Raw genomic sequence first — 25,920 nt, 5'->3', positions numbered from 1 at the left:
AACATGGTTAATATCATCCACATATTTAAAGGATTCCTCTGTACCAGGGAAAAAAAAGTTTTTTGTGTTAAATTCTGCTATTAGTCCTTCTACTTTATGAAAGTTGTGTTTTTAATTCTTATACTTTAATTTGATAATTTTTAGCTAAGCACTTTCCAAATTTTCATATTTCAGTCCTCGTCAAACAATTAAGTTCTGCTATTTCCAAAATTTGATGCGGCAAATATATTATCATATGTATAATGCATGTCAGTTTATTATTTCCACATATTATTCACTAAAATTCCAGTTAATGGATTAACAAATGTTATTTGCGTTACTTAGAATTATTCGATTAAAAAATATGGACTAAATCTACAATTGTACACACAATATAAGACTAGTAATTGAATTTAATTGAACGAATTTAACTGTTATTATTTAGATAAGACTAAAGTTTCAAAATTCAAAAAAAAATATACTGGGATTAAAATTGACAATTTAAAAAAAAATCAATTTTTGGGATTTGGGGGCTAACTTAATTTAATTACTAGCACCTAATGAGGGCTCACTTAATTCAATTGCATTTGCTGTTCTATTTTAAAACCAACTCTTATCTTTTTGGATTTGTTCATATTCATTTACAAGTTGTAATTTTGCCCCAAGAGACCCTTTGATCCACATTTGTCAAGAGAATTGAAGAGAGTGAATGGACAAATAGGTCCAAATATGGATTCTTTGTTTGAAGGGAAAAAGGGTTAAAGTACTTGGGAGGTCCCTGTATTATAGGAATTGGATCACATTAATCTCGCTATTATTAAATAGATCAATTTAGTACATATACTTTTAAAATAAATCAAATAAGTCCGAATTGTTATTGAGTTAATATTTACTATATAAAAAATGTCTTGAGTTTTTTTTTCAATTGCAGTTCAATTCCAAACAAAAGATTTCATTTATAGAACCATAAAAACTTTAAAAATATTAAATTTGTTAAATAGTAAATGATTTTTTTTATACATTAAATGTTAACTATATTCTAATTCGGCATTATTTAATTCTTTTTAATAGTAAAACGACTAAATTATTTCATTTAATAGTAAAGGACTAATTCGATTAAATCTCTTTAATAGAGAGACCTCTCAAGTACATTCACCCTTAGAAAAGAGGCAGTAACTGTTGATTGAACTTGAAGCATTTAAACAATGGGATTGTGGTCCTTGAATGCCTTTGCCTGCATGCTTGCTTTTGCAGGCACTCTTAGCTACTCTTCATTATTTAATGCTATTTATTATTATTATTATTATTTTTATTATCGAGACTCTTCTTTAGCGGTTGAATTGAATAATCTTTTTTATGTCAGGTGAGAGCGGATAAAATTTGTATAAACATAATGAAAAAGAGAAATTTATATTGGGTCGAGTGATAAGAAATCTAATGTCTTTTTAAGTAAAGACAAAAATCTCATAAATTTATCGATTATTAATTTACTTGACATGTTATTTAATGTTCGATTTTTGTACACTGTTTCAAAGATTTTTAATTTAAATATTAATTTAAGTATCGAAACACATCTTAAAGTACTCACCTCCTTTTTGTGATTTATCATATCCACCTCACTATCACCTTTCTTGAACTAACCAACTCCATATTCCTTTAAAGGAGGAATATGATGAATATAGTCCATAATACGTGTCCAGAAACAAATATGGGTAAAGCCAAGGCATATGTTCTGCAATTTTTTATGGGTGTGTTTAGAAGATAGGAGGCCTTTATTTATGCGAGGATAAGATATAGTTTAGTCTCTCAATTTGTTAATTTTCTAAACTTCTTTTTCCCGTTAATTATTAAATTTGACAAAATTTTTCAATTAACGTGACATTTTAAGAATGTACTTTATCATTACTTAAATTTTCTATATAAATGATGATGACATGACACAATATTAAAGTATCATATCACATGATTTTCGATAAATTCTTACTGTCTCTTCCAAAAATTCTCAATTTGCTTTTTGTTAATTTACCAGCTTAGTGTGAGATAGAAACATATCTGTCTCGTCGTAATAATGAGTGAATCAATGAATGAAAGTGAAAAAAAATGAAAGTTAACTTCCTTTTTTATGTTTTTGTTAAACCAATCACTGATCTTATACTTTGTATTATTAATATAATCTAGTTTCTTTTTATAATATCTATTTATTTCTAATAAATATTTATATAATAGATTAAATTTATCTAATTTATTTCTCTATCGAATAGAGTGGCGATTAAAATGAATGATTTACTGAGTATAAATACATGAACTTTAATGGAAAAAATTATCAAACTCAAAGATTAATGTAAACCCAAAAAAATTCAAAGACCAAATTGGGAAATACTATCAAGTTCAAAGGCTAAATGTTGATTTATCCCTTATATGTACATCAACAAACCCTAGTGAAGTGACCTCATTATTTGGGATAATAGTAACCCTCACTTCAAAAAGATCCTTCTTAAAAGGAAGGATTCATATTTAATGTGGTTTGTTTAGGCTAATGTGCAATATTGATGAAAAACATGCCTTTAAATGCAAAGAAAGTTTAAGATTTATTGACCTAATTTTGACACTAAAAATATAGGTAAAAGGAGATAAAGAGAAAGACTATCCCTTTACGTTGTAGTCCAACTCAAAAGGATTTTAACCAATTAGGTCAACCTCTATGCTATGTTAATCGAACTTGGGTGAAAATGTCAGACATGTAATGCATATGATTTTTCATGTATTTGGAGTCTTTGGAATCAGGATATACTACGGATACAAGTGTGAGACGCAGAGGACTTCATGTATTTGGGGTCTTTGGGATCAGGATATACTACGGAGACAAGTGTGAGACACTAGAGTACTTCAAGAAACAAATTGATTTGTTTGGGATGGCCGATGTGATCATGCTAGTTGAACAAAAATGGCAAAATTTGTTGAAGACACGCCAACTCTTGAACGTTATGCAAAATGTGTGGATGCACACCGAAGGGGCAACAACCAAAACTCTTTTTCGAAAAAGTAAATAGAACTTTTTAACTGATTCTAATGTCACCTAAAGAAAAAAAATTTAGAACACATACAAAATGATTGTCACTTTGTTTTTATAAGGCTAACATGCCTCTTTCTCCTAGAAATAAGCACCTTTAATGGAACCATTCTCATAAAGACATTTGTTTCAGTTTGACCATAACTTTCACCTATGGCTTTTTCTCCTTAAATTCTCCTTCACCTGCCCCTTCTTTCACCCCATTCACTTCTCTTTTACACCTCTCTCTCTTTCTCTAGTATACATGCATTGTGAGGTTTACAGTTAAGTCAAAGAGCAAAAGAGAAAAGGAAAATGAGAGCTTCAAGTGAGTTTTTGGCTACCTTGGTTCTTGTGCTGGTTTCGGTTTCTTCAGTGGCTCATGGAGATCCCCTTGTTCCTGCACTCATCATCTTTGGGGACTCGGTTGTTGATGTGGGGAATAACAACAATCTCAACACACTTATCAAATCAAACTTTCCACCATATGGAAGAGATTTTGTTAATCACAGGCCAACTGGAAGATTCTGCAATGGAAAACTTGCTACAGATTTCACTGGTAATGTTTCCTTGAGAACCCGTACCTTTTTTTTCATTAATTTAGGTTCCTTCACCTTCTTCTCTCATGGAGCTTTTTCATTCTTGCATGCACAGCTGAGTACCTTGGGTTTACTTCATACCCACCGGCTTACCTTAGTCGAGATGCCATAGGAAATGCTCTCCTGACTGGAGCCAATTTTGCTTCAGCTGCCTCTGGTTTATATGACAGTACTGCAAACCTATATGTAAAACAATTAAGATCCCTAACCCCTCAATTCACCCTCTTTTTCTCTCTATGCTCTTTGACTCTGAAGCCTGATTATCTAACAAGATAAGCTGATTTATTGGTTTTTGTAGCGTGCCATAACATTGACCCAGCAGTTAAACTACTACAGGGAGTACCAAACGAAACTGGTGAACATGGCAGGAAACAATGGAGCCAACAACATAATCTCTGGTGCCATACATCTTTTGAGTGCAGGAAGCAGTGATTATATTCAGAACTACTACATCAATCCTCTAGTTAGCAGAATCTATACACCCGATCAGTTCTCTGATATTCTCATAAGATCCTACACTACTTTCATTCAGGTATCATTTAGCATTTGTATTTACTTACAGGGGCTATTATGTTTTCTGAAAACGCTTATGAGGATCACGCAACTTTTAACATATATAATATCTGGACCATTTACATGAGAAATTCATGTCTGTTGTGAATCATGTTTGTATGTATCTCTAACCATTCAGGAAAGTAGACACCATGTTACAAGAAATAATATACTTGTGAACTGTAAAAAAAAAAAAAAGAATTTTTGTATGGAAGCTCAAAACAACATTTATTGAAGACAAAAGAAAAAGAGAGAAGCGAGCTTCTTACATACTGGTTTTTTTAAAGCACACAACTGTTTTATGATTGAAACAGAATCTGTATGGACTGGGAGCAAGGAGGATTGGAGTGACAACCTTACCACCAACGGGTTGTTTACCTGCAGCCATCACCCTATTTGGTGCTGGAAGTAATCAGTGTGTTGCAAGGTTAAACCAAGATGCCATTGCCTTCAACAATAAACTGAACAGCACGTCACTAAGCCTACAGGACAGATTGCCTGGTCTCAAACTTGTGGTCTTCGACATATACCAGCCTCTCTTGGACATGGTTACAAAGCCTAGTGATAATGGTAAACCACCTATTCTGCAATAGAGTAGTTAGTCAATACAATGAATCAACCTTCCGTATGAGTAGGAAAAATTAAAAGATAAAGTTTCCGTGGTGAAATATACTCCGCTGCAAACTTGAAGTGAACTGAATCAACAAGATCGGATTTTCCGAAAGTAATTTTCAATTACCAAATTTCATTCTTTAACCAAGGAAAACCTAGTATTATAAGATAAAGTTTTACTAATAATAGTAACATGACACTAGTAAAATTTTGGGTTATTATCTAGTCATGTATATCAACTTCATAATGATGTGGATCCTTCCATTGTTTTATTATCTAGTAAACTTGCATGATTTGGCAGTTGAATGAAGTGACTCATTATTCATTAATATACTTTTTCCCTGAGAATTTGGAGTTATTATTGTTGCAGGTTTCTTTGAGTCAAGAAGAGCTTGCTGTGGAACAGGTACACTAGAGACCTCCTTGCTTTGCAATTCCAGGGCCCTAGGGACATGCTCCAATGCTACATCATATGTATTTTGGGATGGATTCCATCCCTCCGAAGCAGCTAACCAGGTCTTGGCAGGCGATTTGCTAGCACAGGGAGTGTCCCTCATATCTTGAAGCTATGTCATAGGAAGGGGGTAAAAGGAAAAAAGAAAAAGGAAAACACTATTACCTGTTCCTGTAATCTTCTCATATGGAGGATATTGACATTACTATTAGTCTAAAATATGTACTTCGTTGGTACGACTGTTTTAATAGGATATTTTCACATGTAAAAACTCCTTATTTATGCTTTTAGCAGGGGTATATCGCAGCATTTCTGCCAGGGAAGTTAATTTATTGATCCTTGCCTCAATAAAAAATGATATGGTTGCTTTGTGAATAATTTAGTTATAGCTTTCTTCAAGCATGCCAGCAAATGCAGGCTGTTGTATAATATAGACATATGATAGTGTAAGCATTGCACTTTGGGATTCACATCTATAGCATAGTCTGCCCTATTTAGCATGCAACTTTGGGATTCACATCTATCACATATTCCTACATAATCAAAATTTGTGAATGATGAAATCATTTAATTATGCTCAAGATATTTAAGGTCTTCCACAAGCAGGCTTCATTTTCTATTTAATCAATTCTTCCATTCTTGTAACAATTCTCTGTTTATCCGAACAGTCTCCAATGTTAACCATAAATAAACTATATGTCAATTAAAACTTGAAAGACACTTGACCTTTAGCACAGACATACATAAAATTTTTAATATCTTAAAATCCTTATGGTAGATAGAAATGAATTTAGATAATAAGAAAATTCACCTGCGCCAGTTAAAAATCTCAGGTCCTTAAGAAAGTTCAAATCCAGCATTAGAATTAATTGCATAACGAAGCTTTGCTTTCAGAGTACTTGACCGCTTGTATGTTGGAAGCTGTAACCATCCAATAGAGAAAGAAAACACAGATATGAGATGATAAAAAATCACTTGTGTTAAAGTTTGATGTTGTTATGGAGCCTTTAAACATAGTAATTATTAAACTGGAGAGCATCCATCCCCCATTATTGTACCTTGAGAGTGTTATAGCATGTAGAAGCTGATGGAAGTCGCTCCACATCTGAACCTCCGATTGCAGCCCAAAGAGGAGCATCACTTGCAACCTATACAAGATCAAGAAGATTCCTGACTTAGTTTCAATTGTAGATGAGATTTTAGGATAGTCGTGTACCCCTTTCTCCATTTACAGTTATCGTTCATCCCTGCCCTTTACAATAGAGTTTTCTTTTAAATCTTGGGAAATTTCTTCCTTTTTTTTTTTTGTTTGTTGCAATCTAGTTCACTAAATTAATTAAGTAGAAACTGGGAAAACTTTTAACAGATATAACAGCGTACCTTATGAATTGTGAAAGCCGGCTGCAAGTATTTGAACCCCAATAAAGGAGCTCGCGAACAGCTGGTCACAAATTTTAGCAGCATGCAACGTTCTTTGGGCTCAAAATCATTCATAACCTAAATGAAATTTAAAACAGAACTGTATTCATGCAGCAGTTTACATGATTAAAACATTCGAGGAACTAAGTCAAACATGAGAAAAATCAATTAAACTTCCATTATGCTAATACCTCCCAGAAAAGTTTAACAGTTCGACTTCCCTCAGAATAGCCACCAGTATACCGTGTATTATTTTTTAAATCATCAACATCAATATCATGGTCTCCACCAGAAAGCAACTGCATACAGGCAGTAATGTGGGTCAGCATTGTGTGCTATTAGTCAGCCTATCAGTAAGTGATAAAAAGAAAACTAATCAGCCCATCATTAATTAATACTATTCACAATTATGACTCCACAAAGAAGCATCAGGAGTATACCTGATTAAATTCACTTGCATTAAATAACTTCAACCAAGATGGAGATATAAGATCAGTTAACCCCCTATAAAATGCATTTGAAAAGGGAAGCATCTGCAATCCAACATTGAAAACAAGTTAATAGATGCATAGACATATTTCTATAATATTTATGAAATAAATAAAGATAGACCTGTCGGTTGAGTTTGTAAAATGCCATTGCATGAACATACTGCATCTTATTCGCATTAGTCACACAAACATCCTTGCCACCAGGTTTAAGCTCAATAACATGCCGTTTACCAAAAGATTCTTCAGTAACTGTGAAGTCTAGACAGAGATCCTCAACATTACCTTCATAGTGCTGCAGTTAAAGTATTCAACAAGATTAAAAAGTTGTAAAATTTTCCTTTACATGCATAGATCTCAAACATTAGGACCTTCGTGTACAGGAAAAAAATAAATAAATGTGTTACATTAAAGCAGACAAGACAAGCAAATACTAGATCCTTAATCTAAAAGAATTTAGATCATGATGCAAAGGGGGTAATACTTCCAGTATCCTAGAAGAGTGATGTAGGAAAAAATGGAATGTAGCATCCATAAGATGGGATATAGGTTTTGCAGTCTGTTCTCCCTTGAGGAATATTTAAGCAATCGCAATGAGCAGAAAGATTGGCAAAACTTTCTATTTGAAAAAGTCAACAAGTTGAGCCTGGGTATGTAACCATATAGATGGAGAAATACTGCACAGAGAACATATAAACATCACATTCTCTTTTAGTTTTTTTCTTTTCCCCCCTTTTGAATATATAATGCTTTCTTGCCTTTCCATCTTAAAAAGTCTATTGTTTCTTCTTTAGCCTCTTCGTCATTCTTTATGTTCACCGTTGATCAAATGATTGGTGAAGCTTAAAATCTTCTCCCATTTTCCTTCTCCCCGTAGTTTATGGAGAATCCATGTTATAACGAGCACGGAAAGAAAGTAAAAAATTTTGTCCTCCAAAAAAGATAACAAGGAAATATCATCAAATATCCAGGAAGCAAGCTAGAGGAATTTCATGCCTTGGTTTCAGTCCTTGTTGACTTGATCAAATAGATGAAAAATGCAGACATTATATACTTCATCCTATCACTTACAGGAGTCACTTGCAGATTAAACACATATCCCACCTCATTACCTTCCCATGGCAGTATCTTGCTAATTCTTGCCCAACAATGAGCTCAATATGCAAAGCAGACCCAGAAAACTCATTTCCATTAACCCTTCGAAATGCAACATAAACATCAAGTGGCATACGAACTAAAACTATAAAGCTATTTCTCTAGTCAAAAGATAATTTAGCCATACTAGGAGAGTCGTCTTCAAAAAAGAATAAAGATCAAATTGATCACACATGTGATCTTCATGAGGGCTAACCTTGACATACATAAGGTTCCGGTAGAGCTCAGGATCAAGTGTTGACAGTTCATCAAGAAAGCTATATCGGCCTAACAGCTTTTGCACAAAAACATGTGAAAAAGAGTAATCTAGTAAGATTCCTTCATAAAGTGCTTTACCAACAACCCTTCCAAGGAACTCAATCATCTGAATACCATTCTCTAGAAATCTTGCAGCTGCATTAGGTATTAGAAGTCTGTCTGAAGTTGATGTTTGGGAAAATAATCCATACCTTTAGATAGAAAAAATAAATTAACTTTAAAAAGTTTAAAAAAGAAGGAAGAATAAAACAACTTTTTCAGCATAAAAACCAGTACAACTTACTCAGGAGCAAAAGCTGCTTTAGATATATCAGTTAAAAATTCTTTAGATAATCCACCATAATCCAGACCAGCCTCTGGGAGGCCACATTCACTAACAAATGAAACATGAATTGATGACTTCAACCTTGAGCCAAGTGAATTTAATTGTCGAAAGCCATCTTCAATGACATGACCTCGACGAATTACTATCTCAATTGATCGGGAACCAGGTCCAGCTACTTCACCAGCCATTCTCCGAGAGACTTTATCCATGCTGATAAACTCCCTAAACATTTGAACCCTGCCAAAGATACAAACTATGTCAACCAAAAGGCTTTGGCTCGATCAAATAAATTAGGCCATTCTATATCTAGTAATAGGAGGATTTAGTGATCATCTAATATATGTCCGATGTAACTTCTCATTTGAACACAACAACATTATGAGCACATTCAAAATAGAACCATTGACTTTGTGGTAGATGAAATTCTGGTGAACAAGGTGAGTTAAAAGTGCATACCTAAATTACATGGTATAGCAATTAAATTTCTTAAGATTTAGTACCTTTCTTGAAATGGAAATGCATGTGGCATACTGGTGATTACAGAACCCGTGCTGTGAACAACAACAGCATCCTCTGATCTGATATTAGCTGATACAACTTCATGAGTTCTAGCAGCTACTGCAATGGGAGGTCGGCTCCTTCTAGCTGGTGAAAGCCACAAAGCAGGGGGGCAGAACTGGTGCCTGCAATCCCTTTCATATATTAGATGCAAGCATCTGACGGCAGAATCCATAAGGGAAGCATTTTGTTGGCCCACGCTACAAGACAGGCCATTATAGACCAGTGTATTGAGCATTGAAGCAATTCTTTGTTGTTGCTCCAGGGTGAATGGAACCTAAATCATGCACAAAATACTCCAATGAACAACAGAGACAAAGATAGAAAACTGAGAGATAATTAAATAACCAGTTTACCTGTTTCTCATAAAACTCTATGTCATCAAGAACTAACAGCAGATGAGAATAAGTGGCACAGAACAGATGAAGCAGACATGACATATCTTTTGAAATACCTCGAGGACCATGCCTCAAAGGCTCTACGTCCCAAACATCAGAAGCATCCTCATCAACCTGATGATCATCAGCTGGATCTGAAAAATCAACTTGTGATTTGCCAGTTAACTTCTGCAATACATTAGCCCATTTACTGACTCTGTCATTACTGGCCTGTTTTAGTTTTTTATCAACTCCTTTTTTCTTCCCTGAAACTTTGCTTCTGGCATAATTAGCATCTCCAATGGTGTGACTATTTCCTAGGAAAATGGAACTTTCTAGCACTCCCCAAAGGTTGCCAAGAAATCCAGGAGTGAAAGATAGCATATTGAGAATAGGCAACGGTCCAATCATGGGATTGAATGCCGCAAATATCCTAAGCATGTATGAGTAAAAATATGCAATATCAAGCAATCTCAAGTTCTCCAAAGATTCTAAGTTGTTTGGAGGTAGGATCTTGGTCTTACTCTCATCTGTATAAGCATATGTTTTTGATTTTTCCAAAAGCTTTTTAAGATGCCATTGCTGACAAACAGGTCTAATTAGGTCAATAAAGGATGTCTTTAAGGACCCACATATTGTCTTGTTCTCTTGCATACTGACAGGTGGTTCATAAGCTCCATCATTGCCTTCAAGATTCTGATTCCCCTTTTCGTTCCACCCAGCATCATGAAGCCATGACAATAAGTTGTCTGCAAGAATGGTTACAACATGGACATAGGATGCATATTCGAGACCTTGATTTAAGGCTTCAGAATGCAAAAAGTCATTCTCACTCCCAGCAGCTAGGCCTATAATGTTCGCAAGAGCCCAACCAATTGGTGGAACTGCATTCAGAGAACAGTCCCTGCTAAACTGATCAATGTCTGACATCATTCTGACAATTTTATCTTTTGAAATCTGTCATCACCTGCCATAGTTTGATCAGTTCCACATGCCTCAAATCATAGAGTTGTCTAATAAGTAAAACAATTTGAAATTTAGGGTTTTTCAACATGAATTGAAGGATAAATAGTAAAAGAGCATAAATGAAAAGGCAACCTAGTATACAAGTAATGGATTTATATGAAAGCCACATTCTATAAAATATGATATTCTAGAGACAATAAAAGCAAATCTATGCTTTCATTTGAATACAAAACGAACCAAGTTAGTAGCACTTTGCACATTTGCATAGAACTTCCAACAGATGCAATAATTAGTGAAAATAACCGCAGCTTGCCCCAGGGTACATCTATTAGTCTCTATTTTAACTAGTAAGACTAATGCTAGCTATGGCTTCATTGATTTCAGCTTGCTATATAGGAAGCCGGTACATGGCCCTTGAAAGGAGTACTATATTGAGTAACAATAAAAGTAGGCTATATATGAACTGAATTGAATCATAGAAAAAAAAAATTTATATAACTGCCAACAAAGACAAGTAATGATGACTGAGAAACAAAAAGAAAAAAAATAGCATCAAATGCTTGGATAGTATGAATTTCCGTTAGCATAACTAATGGTCATATGCATGATTGCAAAGCAAAATTCTTGAAAATGCATGAGAAAGAGGACACAGGGAGATTGGGATTTAATAGGGTATTACCAGTAAAAGTTGCAAACATGGTAAAAGAGTAGACTTGTGCTTTAGAGCAGGTAGAAGAACAGCTGGTACACGTTGAGTGAGCCAAGGAATTGTGAGTAAGTACAAACAGTACAGCTCAGCAGCAGAATGCACATCAAACTTAATACAATCAGCTGGGTTGAAGGTTGTCAGACTAAATGGGCGAATAGCTATAGTAATTGCACTTGCGCTGATCAAGAATTTATCATCAGTTTGGACAATACTTTTCACTTTAGCAGAAAAAGAAGCATCCATTCTGCTTATATATCTTCTCAGAGATGCATAAAGACCACTTCTATAACTACCCATAAAGCTAACAAAGTTCTTCACTGCAGCATCTGCATCCCCAATATTCTCATCATTAACAATCTTCCAACTTTTCAGATCAGTTAAGACAACAACAAAACGCAATGCAAGAGATGTCAGAACAACAATATCTTGACTTCCTGCACGAGACGTATCACACTCAGAGAGAATAAATGAGCAGAGTGAAATCAGCTTTCGCATTTGGTACATGGATGTTCTTCTCTGTTCAGTCGTGCCAACAATCAGGGAGCAAATATTCTTCCTTGAATCTATCCAGCGAACAAGGAAATCAATAAAAACTGTCAATTAACCTAGCCAAGATAAAAAGAAAAGGAGGTCCTACATCTAATACACAGCAGCACATTTCATAGAGCATAGGATAATTGAATTCGATTTAAAAGTATTAGCATACCAGTTGAATTTATGCTTTCCAAGAGAATCCCAAAGCAAGTCTGCATACATTTTAATTCTCTGGCAAGAATCTTCCGTTGCCGAATGGATAAACGTGTAATGAAGAAAATAAAAGGCCTTAAAACACTGCTGGAAATCAATTCCCCAGTCAGAATTCCAGCTTGATACTTCACCAAACTTTCCCATTCTTCTTGAAATTTCATAGCCACTTTCCTTGTCTCACCATAGCTTCTCCAAACTTTCTACAAATATATATAAATTAAAAAAAAAACCAGAGAAATTTTAATACAACTCAACTTAATTGAAGAAAAAACACACAGAAACATTGTGAAAAGTAAACCTGGATAAAGATTGAAGCGGAGGCAGCTTTTCTAGCATAATTGCGATGCTTTCTTTCTTGAGAAACTTTCTCAAGCAGCGCATCTCTTGATATTTCTCTTGCGCTTGCTCCTCTCAACGATACCTGAATTTGGGGTAACCCAATCGAGGATTTTAACATTTAATGAAGTCAGAAAAGAAGAAAATACAAAGATTTTAATTGTAAATCTGAATCATTAGAAAGCCCTAATCGAATTGATAGATCAAGCGAAAGGCCCCTAACCTGTTGTTTTCGAGGTTCCTCCATCACTGAGAGATGATTATCCAAAGGAAGCTAATCGAAGCTAAAATATTTTTGTTTTTTTTCCTTAATTTTTGTCAGTTTTTTTGTCAACTGCCAACAAAAAATCGAATTTTGTCTTGGACGGTTAGATTCTATTTTGGTTCTTGTCTTGGATTTATTGGTTAAATTTGTATTATTAGTCCCTGTACTCTGCACAAGTTGTGAATTTAGTCCCTGACCAATAATCCAATTAGTTGGATTAAAAAATTATTAAAAATTAAAAACCCTATTCAATTGTCGATTCAACCGTTTTTTTAACTAGTTCAACTGGTATGCATCGATTCTAGGTCTAATTGGTTCAAAGCCATTCTTTGGACTAGGACCCTAGTCAATTGGTCTGGTCTAGTTCAAACATCCTTGGTATTATGCGTAAAGTTGTTGATTTAGTCCATGTTCTTCAATTAAATCATTATTATAACCTGTATTTTTTTGAATTTCTAAATTTCAGCCTTAACACAAATGTCGGTATTTAAATCTATAATTGACATCTTTTATGAGTAATATATTGAAATAGCAACATGACATGGCATTATATATATGTGATAATATGTTTATCATACTAAATTTTGAAAACAATTAGAGGCGAATCCATGGGGCTGACATTTTAAAAAATTTTAAAATTTTGAATTAGTAAAGATAAAATTACACTTTGGCCCCCTAAAATTATAAAAATTTGATTTAAATCTTTTAAAAATTATAAAGATATTAACTATAAAAAATTAAAATTAAAATTGAAATTGAAATTAAATATTTTAGTGACTACACCGTTAGTTGTCGTAAACGTGGGCTTTTCCTTTAGTCTAATAATAAATTTAGCTCTCAAATGTTTACACATTCTATTAATTTTATCCTAAATCTTAAAAATTCAACAAATTTAGCACTTCGTGTTAGAGAATTTGTCATTTTAATTTTAATTCAAAAAAAATAAAAAATTTAGCCCTCAAAATTTTAAATATTTGTCAATTTAGTTCTAATTTTTCAAATCTGTAAATATTGATAACTAAATTTGTTAATTTTGAACAGGGTGTTAAATTGAATAATGTATAATTGATTTTTCGATAAAGTGAGAAAAGTATATAAAGGTGATAAAAGAAAGGTTGAGTGATACCAAGGAAAAATTTTAATTAAGAAGTATGTTGTGATACATTAATTTAAAACAAGGCCTAAATTGTAAATATGTGAAAAGTTTGTGGCTTAAGTGTAAATAATTAAAATCTGAGGGGTAAAAGTGTAAAAATAAGTAAGTTAAAGGATCAAGAATGAAAATAACTCAATTTGTTATGACATGGAATTGGCATGAAGGACTAAATTGAATAAGTGAAAAATTAAGATTGATTAAATTACAATTTTACCAAAAGTGAGAAGTGATTAAATGAAAGAATGCAATATTTATTGAGAAATAATGTAGTTGAGAATTAATATAGAGAGCATGAATTTAGTAGGACAATATTGCATGATTTTACTTTATAAATTTATTTCAAGAATCATAAAAAAATACATAAATATATAGGATGTTTTATCGGATCAACCTGAAATTAAATTAGATAAATAAGTTGACCGTACACCGGTGGAATCATTCCCAGCTGATCTTCATCTTCTTGAACAGTTGAAGAAGCTGGGAATGCTTCCACCGGTGTACGGTCAACTTGTTTATAAACAACACCCAATTTACTTTAAGGAAGATCCAATTAAACATCCTGGTGCCATATTGAAATCTCTGAGCTAGAAATAAGGAAGAGGAAGAATATTGGGTTTGGGAGTATTGAAAGACTAAGTTGGTTCTATCTTGTTCTTCAGAGTAAATTTGACATCTTAATGCTACCTTTTGTGTCATCTTTGGTATATGTTGACTTTATTCAGAAGATGGGACTTGGGGAAGTTACTCAAATGGAAGTTTGCTGCTTCTTTGACAGTCTGGAGCATTTACCCTTACAGTTTTCCTCATTTTTGCTACTGCATTTGAGGGCTTTCTCTCTGGTTTTTTGTGGTAGAAAAGCATTTACAGATTGGGGTTTAGAGTCATGATTATGTTGTTGAAGTTTGTATTATCTTTGCATTTATTGGAAACTGATATAGTCTGCATTTGATGGTAAGATTTGCTGCTGGTTGCTAGGCTTGTTGGGTTAAAGCTATTGTTGGACTTGAACTCTCTAATCGTTTTATACGGTTTCAACCATCCATCCAATTATGGTTTTCATCTCTGCGTGCAGGATTGGAGCACCACCTATCCAAAGGTAGTCTAATGTCTAAACATGATGTTATTGTTAACATTAATGGGAGACAACATTAATGGCAAAAATACAAAGTGGTGCAAGTTTAGCACCCTAAAGTTGACTTTGAAAAAGTGGCATGGGATAATTTTTTTTTTGGTCCTTGAGATAATGGGCTATTTATTGTTTGGTCCTTGAACCTCAACTATAAATAGGCCTTCTCATTTCTCATTTCAATCATCCCAACCAATCTTTCTCCCTTAGTTTTCTCTCTTCTCCCATTTGAGAATTCTTAAGGAATTCTATTTGTTTGTAATACTTTGGAGATAGTAAAGTTATCATCTGGTGTTAGTGCCCGAGGACGTAGGTATAATTTACCGAACCTCGTTAAAACTCTTGTGTTCTTTCTTGTCCTATTTTTCTTTCAATATTTGAGGGTATAATAGTAGTATTTAATTGTGCTATTAAATTACTATAGAAGGGATATTCTGTCTAAGGAAAGACTTGGTATTTAAGAGATCCATGTGATCCACCTCTCTTCCCTGGGAATGGAACTTTGTGTGATTTTTTAGTACAATAATTTACACGCTTCCGACCCTATTGGAACAACAAGTGGTATCAGAGCCGAAGGTTAATCGTAGTATGCTCCGTGGTTGCAGTTTGAACTGATCTTCCACATCAGAAAAGATTTCCTTAGGTATATTGAAAGATTATGGAGAAAACGGTCGGTGTAGGAGCTTCAACATCGTCCATGTGGACAAGACCGACAATTGCAAATGCAAGATTGGCCGTGGAGATCTTTGATGGCACGGGCCATTTTGGTATGTGGCAAAGTGAGGTTCTAGATGCCCTTTTTCAGCAGGGTCTAGACATTGCCATTGATGAAAAGAAACCAGATGATGTACAGGAGAAAGATTGAAAGGCGATCAATCGGTTGGCATGTGGCACAATTCGATCATGCCTTTCTCGAGAGCAGAGGTATGCTTTTTCAAAGGAGACTTCTGCAAATAAGTTGTGGGTGGCACTTGAAGAAAATTTTTTGAAGAAAAACAGTCAAAATAAGCTCCACTTGAAGAAAAGACTGTTTCGCTTCACATACGTCCCAAGTACCACAATGAATGATCACATCACCAAATTTAATCAGTTAGTCACTGATTTGCTGAATATGGATGAGACATTCAAAGATGAAGATTTGGCTTTGATGCTGTTGGGGTCACTTCCTGAGGAGTTTGAGTTCCTAGAAACTACTCTACTTCATGGCAGGAGTGATATATCTCTGAACGAAGTCTGTGCGGCCTTATACAGTTATGAACAGAGAAAGAATGACAAACAGAAAAACTCAATCAGAGATACAGAAGCTTTAGTAGTCCGAGGTCGTTCATACACTCAGAAGAAAACTCAAAAGGGGAGATCAAAGTCAAAGTCCAGACTCGGGAAAGATGAATGTGCTTTTTGTCATGAGAAAGGCCACTGGAAGAAAAATTGTCCAAAGCTGAAGAATAAGGGAAAAACTGTTGTAGATGCTTGTGTTGCTAAGCATGATACTAGTGACTCTGAACTATCACTGGTTGCATCATCATCGTCGTTCCATTCAGATGAGTGGATATTGGATTCGGGTTGTACCTATCATATGTCCCCTAACCGGGAGTGGTTCTCTGATTTAGTAGAACTAAATGGAGGAGTTGTTTATATGGGCAATGACAATGCCTGTAAAACTGTTGGGATAGGTTCAATCCAATTAAAGAATAAAGATGGATCAACCAGAGTTCTGACTGATGTTCGGTACGTGCCCAGTTTGAAGAAAAATCTCATCTCATTGGGAGCCTTGGAATCCAATGGTTCAGTTGTTACTATGAGAGATGGGGTTTTGAAAGTGACATCTGGCGCACTTGTGATATTGAAGGGCATCAGGAAAAATAACTTGTATTACTACCAAGGTAGTACAGTTATTGGAGCAGTCGCTGCAGCTTCCGGTAACAAAGACTTGGACTCAATGCAGTTGTGGCATATGAAGTTGGGACATGCCAGCGAAAAATCCTTGCAAATTCTGGCAAAGCAAGGATTGTTGAAAGGTGCAAAGGCTTGCAAATTAAAATTTTGTGAGCACTGTGTTCTGGGAAAGCAAAAGAGAGTGAAATTCGGCACTGCTATCCATAATACAAAAGGTATTTTGGAATATATTCACTCAGATGTGTGGGGGCCTTCCAAAACACCTTCGTTGGGAGGAAAACACTACTTTGTTACTTTTGTTGATGACTTTTCCAGAAGAGTTTGGGTGTATACCATGAAAACTAAAGATGAAGTGCTTGGAGTTTTTCTTAAATGGAAAACTATGATCGAAAACTATGATCGAAAACCAGACTGGCAAGAAAATCAAGCGGCTTAGGACGGACAATGGAGGGGAATATAAAAGTGATCCGTTCTTCGATGTGTGCCAAGAGTATGGTATTGTTCGACACTTCACAGTTAGGGATACACCACAACAGAATGGAGTGGCAGAGCGTATGAATCGAACATTACTGGAGAAAGTTCGATGTATGTTGTCCAATGCTGGGTTGGGCAAGCAATTTTGGGCTGAGGCTGTGACATACGCTAGCCATCTTGTTAATCGTTTGCCATCATCTGCATTAGAAAGAAAAACTCATATGGAGGTATGGTCTGGAAAACCGGCTACAGATTATGATTCCTTACATGTGTTTGGAACCACTGCATATTACCATGTGAAGGAGTCAAAGTTAGATCCGAGGGCAAAGAAAGCTCTCTTTATGGGAATCACTTCTGGAGTGAAGGGATTTCGTCTTTGATGCTTAAGCACAAAGAAAATGATCTGTAGCAGAGATGTTACCTTTGATGAATCTGCCACATTGAAAAATGTAGCAGATAAAGATATTCAGACGAGTAATACTCCACAGCAGGTGGAGTGTACTCCAAAACAGGTGGAGTTTGAGCAGATGGGGATTTGCCCAGTTAATAAGTCTAATTCTCCAGCCACAATGGAGGAATTAGAGGTTGAAGAGGTTCTGACCCAAGAACCACTAAGTACACCAGAACCAGTTGCAGTTGCAAGGCCACGGAGAGAAATTCGCAAACCTGCTCGATTTACTGATATGGTGGCCTACGCCCTTCCCGTTGTTGATGATATTCCTATCACTTATCAAGAAGCAATGCAAAGCTTAGAAAGTGATAAATGGAAAAGCGCCATGGATGAAGAAATGCAGTCTCTCCGGAAGAACAATACTTGGGAGTTGGCGCAATTACCGAAAGGTAAAAGGGCAATCGGATGCAAGTAGGTATTCACAAAGAAAGATGGATCTCCTAGCAAGAAGGATATTCGCTACAAGGCAAGATTGGTAGCTAAAGGCTACGCTCAGAAGGAGGGAATTGACTACAATGATGTATTTTCCCCTGTTGTGAAGCATTCCTCCATTAGAATTTTGTTGGCCTTGGTAGCACAGTTAAATTTGGAGCTAGCTCAACTTGATGTTAAGACGGCTTTCTTGCATGCTGAGTTAGAAGAGGAGATCTATATGACTCAGCCAGAAGGATACACAGATGCTGGTGGTAGAAATTGGGTTTGTAAGCTTAACAAATCGCTATATGGATTGAAGCAATCCCCGAGGCAGTGGTACAAGCGATTTGATAGCTTTATGAGAAGGCAGAAGTACACAAGAAGCAAATATGACAATTGTGTATATTTGCAGAAGCTGCATGACGGATCTTTCATTTATCTACTCTTGTATGTTGATGATATGTTAATCGCTTCGAAGAGCCAAAATGAGATAGATAAGCTGAAGGCTCAGTTGAATCAAGAGTTCGAGATGAAAGATCTAGGTGAGGCCAAGAAGATTCTCGGCATGGAGATAAGTAGAGATAGACCGAGAGGCAAGCTCTGTTTAAATCAGAAGCAATATCTGAAAAAGGTATTACAATGTTTTGGTGTGAATGAAAACACAAAATATGTAAGTACCCCACTTACTTCTCATTTGAAACTTAGTGCTCAATTATCTCCGAAGACTGAAGATGAAAGAGAATATATGGCGAAAGTCCCATATGCTAATGCAGTTGGGAGTTTGATGTATGCGATGGTGTGTACGAGGCCTGACATTTCACAAGCTGTTGGAGTTGTGAGCAAGTATATGCATGATCCTGGAAAAGGACATTGGCAAGCTGTGAAATGGATTCTACGGTATCTTCGAAAAACCGTAGATGTTGGTTTAATTTTTGAACAGGATGAAGCACTTGGTCAGTTTGTAGTTGGATATGTTGATTCCGACTTTGCTGGTGATTTAGATAAACTTCGTTCAACTACGGGGTATCTGTTTACTCTTGCGAAAGCCCCAGTAAGTTCGAAGTCTACCTTACAGTCTACAGTAGCTGTGTCTACTACAGAGGCAGAATATATGGCAGTTACAGAAGCTGTTAAGGAGGCTATTTGGCTTAATGGATTGTTGAAAGACTTAGGAGTTGTTCAAAGTCACATAAGTTTATATTGTGACAGTCAGAGCGCTATTCATTTAGCGAAAAATCAAGTCTATCATTCAAGAACCAAGCATATCGACGTAAGATATCACTTTGTGCGGGAAGTCTTTGAAAAAGGAAAAATTCTACTTCAGAAGATTCCGACAGCAGATAATCCCGCAGATATGATGACCAAGGTGGTAACAACAATCAAGTTTAATCATTGTTTGAACTTGATTAACATCCTGAGAATTTGAGCACCTTCAGGTGTATGGCGCTCGAGAGTGCATTTGTAGGCACTACAAAAGATAACTTTATCGAATTTGGGGAGTTGAAGGAAGTGTGTGAAGATGTGATTATCCTAATCAAATCTTCAAGGTGGAGATTGTTAACATTAATGGGAGACAACATTAATGGCAAACAATACAAAGTGGTGCAAGTTTAGCACCCTAAAGTTGACTTTGAAAAAGTGGCATGGGATAATTTTTTTTTGGTCCTTGAGATAATGGGCTATTTATTGTTTGGTCCTTGAACCTCAACTATAAATAGGCCTTCTCATTTCTCATTTCAATCATCCCAACCAATCTTTCTCCCTTAGTTTTCTCTCTTCTCCCATTTGAGAATTCTTAAGGAATTCTATTTGTTTGTAATACTTTGGAGATAGTAAAGTTATCATCTGGTGTTAGTGCCCGAGGACGTAGGTATAATTTACCGAACCTCGTTAAAACTCTTGTGTTCTTTCTTGTCCTATTTTTCTTTCAATATTTGAGGGTATAATAGTAGTATTTAATTGTGCTATTAAATTACTATAGAAGGGATATTCTGTCTAAGGAAAGACTTGGTATTTAAGAGATCCATGTGATCCACCTCTCTTCCCTGGGAATTGAACTTTGTGTGATTTTTTAGTACAATAATTTACACGCTTCCGACCCTATTGGAACAACAGTTATAGTAGTCATACTGAATTGATGCCGACTGCCAAGTGAGAAATTTGTTTATCTTTACAGCAACAGCAGGAGTAGCAAGGAAATGTAGTTAGAAAGCATAGACCTCAAACACTGGACTCACTGTTTGCCAATATGAAGGAGCAGCGGAATAGGGCATTGTTACGTCAGACCAACGCTTTTCAACGCAACGGTGGTGGTCAACAAAGAATGCCTTGGGGAAGAAGCCGGTTTGGCAACTGAAGGATAGGACAAGCTGTTTGACAAAAACTCTGCCTACCTACGCAGATGCAAGCTCGGTTTCTTGTTTTCTGGAACTTGCTAGTGGACATAAACTTACTTTCAAGCTTTTATGTGAAAATTGTGGCAAACCAGCTGTATATTGGTTCTTAGAGCACTGGGAGAAGTGTTAATACCTTAATGGTGTTTGTAGAGGATAAGTATCTTTTCTAGCTGCCAAATACGCAGATGACTAATTAACATTGCACCACGTAGGGGCGATCAAAATTTAATTTGAAAAAATCAGAAAAAAAAATTAATTTTCGAGTTAATGGAATTGAGTTATTCAATTTTTTCGAATCAGCTTGAATAAATAATTTGAGTAACAAATTGGTGTAATTACCCTTTTGATTGCTGTCAATTTTGAAAATGAATAAATTTGTCTTTCTCTCAACAAAAATTACAAATTAAAAATCAAAATAATTTTTAAATTTCAAAATATTTATAAAAATTTCAAAATTCATACTTTTAAAAAATATATAAAAATTTTTAAAAAAATTCCAAAGAATATATAAAGAAAGTTAAAATTTTAAAAATTTTCTAAAATAATAATTTTGACCACCTAAATAAGTTAATTAATGATTCATGTTTATCATATTAAAGTTTTTTTTTTAAGTTTTCAAATATATGTGGTTTCAAATTTATGTTCTCTAACATAGAATTATTTATATTGTAACAATATTTTAATTTGACATGTTTAATTTTTTAATTTAACTCAAACAATTTCACTCAATTCGATTGAGTCTTAACTTGATTGGCATGAACATTGTTGCTAATGTAGGAGGATGTGGATTCGAATATGCTAAAGCACATTATCCTCCTATTTATGAGATGGGGAGGGGCTACGGGTAGTTATATGCATTGTGTCAAAAAAAGCAGATATGATCAGAATTTAAAATGAGATTATTAAAAAAATATTATATTAAATCAATGTTTTTCAATTTTTATTTCACTTTATAATTTAATATAAAAAATTATTATTTACTTTTTTCTATTAATAAAATTTTAATATAAATATGCAATATGTATGAATACATTTTCAAAAAAAAAGTTATCCTTTATTTTTATTTTATTTTTATTTTAAGTAATATGATAAAATTATATTAATTATTAATGTCTATTATGGTTGTTCAGTCATAAAGTCGGGCTTTCTTGGACTTTGAGTTGAATTTATATCGGGCTCAGGCCAAATTAATCTCGAACTTGAACCTGTTATGGGCTCGAGTTTTCTTAAACTTGGGCTTTCTCAGACTCAGATCTCTTACGAACTTGAGCTTTCTTAAAATTGAATCGTTATAGGTTGGATCGACACGGGTGAGCTTTCATGCTCGTGCTTGTTTTGCCAACTCTAATGTAAAGCACTACATAAGATTTGTGGCAACTTACCCATAATGATTATATTAAAAAATTACGTAGCTTTCAAATCAGACAATGAGGGGGTGTAGCTCATATGGTAGAGCGCTCGCTTCGCATGCGAGAGGCACGGGGTTCGATTCCCCGCACCTCCATGCCCTCACTGTATTTTCAATTAGCATTTCTTCATCTTTGTTGTCTCGCTTCTCCTCCAAACAGAAAACTTTCACCCAAAATTTTGTATACAACAACGCCTCTTCCTTTTGTCTCTCCCGTTAGAGCTTTGCCTTGGCAACCATCGTTAAGGGTATCTGATACTCTTAGAATGATCGATAAATATGCCAGAGTTGGAGTTTCTTCCAGTTAGGAGGTATATGGACTATGTATGGACCAGGTTTTCAATACCCGTAAAAAAATATGTTCCTTTTTTTAATCATTCTGATTCTGGGTCTTTTTTGAGAAAGTTGTAATGTAACATGCACCCATTTGTACCATTGTCCATTGCTGCTGGTGTTGCTCACGCGACTCCAACTTGAGCTTGGAAAAAGAACAAGCTTTTCCGCACCATTCTCCATTGCTGCTGGTGTTGCTCAGCCAACCCGGCCCAACTTAACTTGAGCTTGTAAAAACAACAAGCTTTTCTGCACCATTGTCCATTGCTGCTGGTGTTGCTCAGCCAACCCCAACTTGAGCTTCTAAACAGGACAAGCTTTTCTGCTGAGGAAGCCTGAAATATTTTATTTGCATTTCTGGCCAAATGTGAACAATATTTTCCAAATTTTTTCCGTTTTCAGTGCCCTGAAGAACTCAGTTTCTATGGCTAACCAATGGGCGACACATGTAGTTAGTTAGGCTGTGCATAACATTCTTGTCCTGGCTGGATTGGTCAAAAATTGGGGCATCAACTTTGAAAAATTTAAACAATAGTTCAATACCATTTGAAACATTTCAATAACTACACAGCTGGATAAAGATGCGGGAAACATGGGTGGCAACAAAAACATGGACAACATACCACCTTACTTCCCTAATCATTGCCTATAAAGGGATTACAGGTTGCTACTATAATTTCTCTTTTTATATTTTAATTTTCATACGTGAATATTTTATATTTATAGATTTTAATATATTTGTGTATCTATAGTCTAGAATTGAGCAATCGATCGAGTCGAGGAAAATTTTCAAGTTAGTCAAGTTGATAAATCCTATTTTAGCAACTGAACTCAATTTAAATTTTTCCGAATCGAGTCAAAAAGCTTTGAATTGAGTTAACAAATCCTATTATTTATACTCAATGTTGTGTTTACATGGACCGATTATTTAACTAGTAGACGAAGTACAATATTATTTAACTATATATATAAACAATATAATGGTTTTGTCTTTTAACTTAATAGGTAAATATTTATCAGAACGACGTAAATTTGCCTTTTCTTATTCATATTTTTAGATAACTCGAATTGTGTAATTCATATTCGAGTTAAACAGAAAATTTTGATTTTTTATTCGAGTTGATTCGAATATCTCGAACTATTTAATTCAAAAATTAAAATTTTTATCAAATTTTTCGAATCGAATCGGATTTTACTCACCCTTAATGTAAGTTATATTATTATGAGTATATATAATCAACTAGGCATCAATTCAATTATTTTGGTTTGATTTTATATCGAATCAAACATAGGTTTATTTGGTTTTTATATAGATTCAAACATAGGATTATTTGGTTTTTATATAAACTTTTAACGAATATATTTATTACATAATTTTTTTAGGCCTCTGACTAAATTGGTGTAATGAGTTAATTGGGCACCAATTCAACTAAAAATCATTAAAATATCCTTTTATATACAAAATAGGTTAAGTTAATTATTATCATAATTTTTTTATATTTTATATAAAATCAATAAAAACTAAATTATAATGAGATTTGACCTCAAGACATAATAAATCTAAAACATTTAATTTTAACTAAAGCATTATTTGAAAAGTGTATTAAAATATTTAATTATTTATGTATTAGATATTTGTTTTTTTTATTAAAAGAAATTGATCGACCATTTAATTTAAAAAAAAAATTGGAATTTTTTTCACTAAAGAAAAAAAAATTCTAATTTTTTCAAAATAAAATCATCAACCAATTTTTGAATAAAAACAAATACTTAATATCCAAATTAATTAATTTTACAAGCTTCCTATTTCAATTTTTAAAATTTTCATTGGCTCAAAATAGGGGTTTTTTACTAAATTATTATAAAAAATAAAAAAATATACAAAAAAAAAAGAGGCTGGTGGAGGGGAAGAGAATGGCGGCACCAATGTGCCATTCTCATTGGCACCACTAAAGTTGAAATGTAGCTAATTGCATTCTAAGCCCTCCTTATTTATTTTTTTTCTTTTTATTCCCCTTCAACTCATTTTTTATTTAATAAACAAGCCCTCAACCTATTTTTGTAGTTAAATAAGCTCTTAATCTATGATTTTTACTCATAAAAGCCCTTTATTTTATTATTAAAGTAAATATATTTTATGTTTATGTGAATTTGATGAGAATAATTTATTAAATAAAAAAAAATTATGTTTATCAAAGGCTTATAGCTATAATAGTCCCTTAAGAAAAAACCAAAAAAAAGTTACTAAGCCCATTGACTTAATTTGAACCCAGTTGAGCCATTATCATTAACCTGAAAATTAACTAAGCTCTTGCATTAATAATTTTCACATTTCGTTACATTAACCATTAAAATCAATTAACGAACCAATTAGATGACGAAATATGACAGGTTGTGATTTAATTTCATATCTCCGATAAAAATCATAAAAATATCTATCTATAATATATATAAAAGCACGAGTCTTGAAAAAACTTTTGAGCTGACAAAAATATCCTTTATTGTTAATTATATTACTAAACTACATTAGAATAATAAATTATTAATATTATTATATAATAATAAAAAGTAAGATTAATTAAAATAATAATATATTAATGTCAAATTAATTAATTTGGTCATATATTATAAAGGCTCTACTTAAAAAAACATAATATATTATTAATTAATAAAACTATAAATCTATAAAATCATTGAATATAATTGGATGAATTTAAAATAATAAGAATTCAAGTTTTTTAATTAAATAATAATATTTTTTTATATATAAATATCTTTATAAATTTAAAAATAATTATAATTTAATAGAAGTTGTGAGAATTATATATTTCAAAATAATTATAATTTAAACTGAAATTATTATTAAAAATATTGTGCTAATTTTAAAATAGAATTGTTATTTAAATAGAACTCTAAGCATAAAATATAGGAAAAAAGACAAAAAAAATTGTGATAATTATAATTATAATTTATTGTTATTAGTTAAAAAATTTGAATGCTACTTTTATTAAAGTAAAGTAGAGTTAATTATTACTTAATTAGAATTCTAAGTATCTTAATTATCACTTAACTAATATTAGATTTAATTAAAAAAATTAATAGAAATACCAGGCATACTTTATTGAAAAACCAAAAGTAATAATAAAACCGATCACCCATAAATGTAACCCAAATAGAAAAAATAAATTATAATTATAAACTATTCTCATCAAATTTAGTAAATTTTTTTATTTAATAAATTATTCTCATCAAATTCACATAAACATAAAATATATTTACTTTAATAATAAAATAAAGGGCTTTTATGAGTAAAAATCATAGATTTAGAGCTTATTTAACTACAAAAATAGGTTGAGGGCTTGTTTATTAAATAAAAAAGTGAGTTGAAAGGGAATAAAAAGAAAATAATAAATAAAAA

General features: G+C 33.6%; 2 protein-coding genes and 1 non-coding gene across 8 annotated transcripts; 2 read left to right on the top strand and 1 right to left on the bottom strand.

The window, feature by feature from the left end:
- The first annotated feature begins 3,085 nt into the window (after positions 1 to 3,085).
- On the top strand, positions 3,086 to 5,623 carry LOC107905335 (GDSL esterase/lipase At5g03820). The gene is made up of 5 exons (XM_016831980.2): positions 3,086 to 3,587; positions 3,683 to 3,813; positions 3,926 to 4,159; positions 4,494 to 4,749; positions 5,162 to 5,623. The coding sequence occupies exons 1-5, from the start codon at positions 3,344 to 3,346 to the stop codon at positions 5,353 to 5,355; spliced, it is 1,059 nt and encodes a 352-aa protein (XP_016687469.1). The 5' UTR covers positions 3,086 to 3,343; the 3' UTR covers positions 5,356 to 5,623.
- Positions 4,222 to 12,941, bottom strand: LOC107905334 (E3 ubiquitin-protein ligase UPL7). Of its 6 annotated transcripts, none has more exons than XM_016831976.2 (15): positions 12,807 to 12,941; positions 12,546 to 12,668; positions 12,207 to 12,447; positions 11,471 to 12,063; positions 9,805 to 10,782; positions 9,391 to 9,725; positions 8,849 to 9,127; positions 8,504 to 8,756; positions 7,277 to 7,447; positions 7,105 to 7,197; positions 6,856 to 6,963; positions 6,626 to 6,742; positions 6,304 to 6,393; positions 6,057 to 6,166; positions 4,222 to 4,763 (listed from the first exon to the last, which is right to left on the bottom strand). In XM_016831976.2, exons 1-14 carry the CDS (start codon positions 12,828 to 12,830, stop codon positions 6,083 to 6,085), a joined length of 3,489 nt encoding a protein of 1,162 aa, XP_016687465.2. In that variant the 5' UTR covers positions 12,831 to 12,941; the 3' UTR covers positions 4,222 to 4,763; positions 6,057 to 6,082. The 6 variants fall into 6 exon arrangements, 5 of the variants coding, with proteins under 5 accessions (XP_016687465.2, XP_016687466.2, XP_016687467.2 ...); XM_016831977.2 differs by having other exon boundaries at positions 4,222 to 4,758; positions 12,807 to 12,928; XM_016831978.2 differs by having other exon boundaries at positions 4,222 to 4,737; positions 12,807 to 12,928.
- Positions 12,942 to 22,192: 9,251 nt separating this feature from the next.
- On the top strand, positions 22,193 to 22,265 carry TRNAA-CGC (transfer RNA alanine (anticodon CGC)). The gene has a single exon. It is a non-coding gene; the product is annotated as a tRNA-Ala (tRNA).
- The last annotated feature ends 3,655 nt before the right edge of the window (positions 22,266 to 25,920 follow it).

This window comes from Gossypium hirsutum, chromosome D01, assembly GCF_007990345.1.
Source record: "Gossypium hirsutum isolate 1008001.06 chromosome D01, Gossypium_hirsutum_v2.1, whole genome shotgun sequence".
NCBI lineage: Eukaryota > Viridiplantae > Streptophyta > Magnoliopsida > Malvales > Malvaceae > Gossypium > Gossypium hirsutum.
Note: the sequence above shows the minus strand (reverse complement) of the source record. Positions and strands in the feature narration are given on the sequence as shown.

Bases quoted from the DNA above. Each gene is read 5' to 3' on its own strand.
- LOC107905335 (XM_016831980.2), top strand. From the start codon at position 3,344: ATGAGAGCTTCAAGTGAGTTTTTGGCTACCTTGGTTCTTGTGCTGGTT. The intron at 3,588-3,682 runs GTAATGTTTCCT...TTGCATGCACAG, and splicing joins ACTTGCTACAGATTTCACTG to CTGAGTACCTTGGGTTTACT. The intron at 4,750-5,161 runs GTAAACCACCTA...TTATTGTTGCAG, and splicing joins TACAAAGCCTAGTGATAATG to GTTTCTTTGAGTCAAGAAGA.
- LOC107905334 (XM_016831976.2), bottom strand. From the start codon at position 12,830: ATGGAGGAACCTCGAAAACAACAG. The intron at 9,726-9,804 runs GTAAACTGGTTA...TGCATGATTTAG, and splicing joins TAGAGTTTTATGAGAAACAG to GTTCCATTCACCCTGGAGCA. The intron at 7,198-7,276 runs GTCTATCTTTAT...GTTGGATTGCAG, and splicing joins TTTACAAACTCAACCGACAG to ATGCTTCCCTTTTCAAATGC.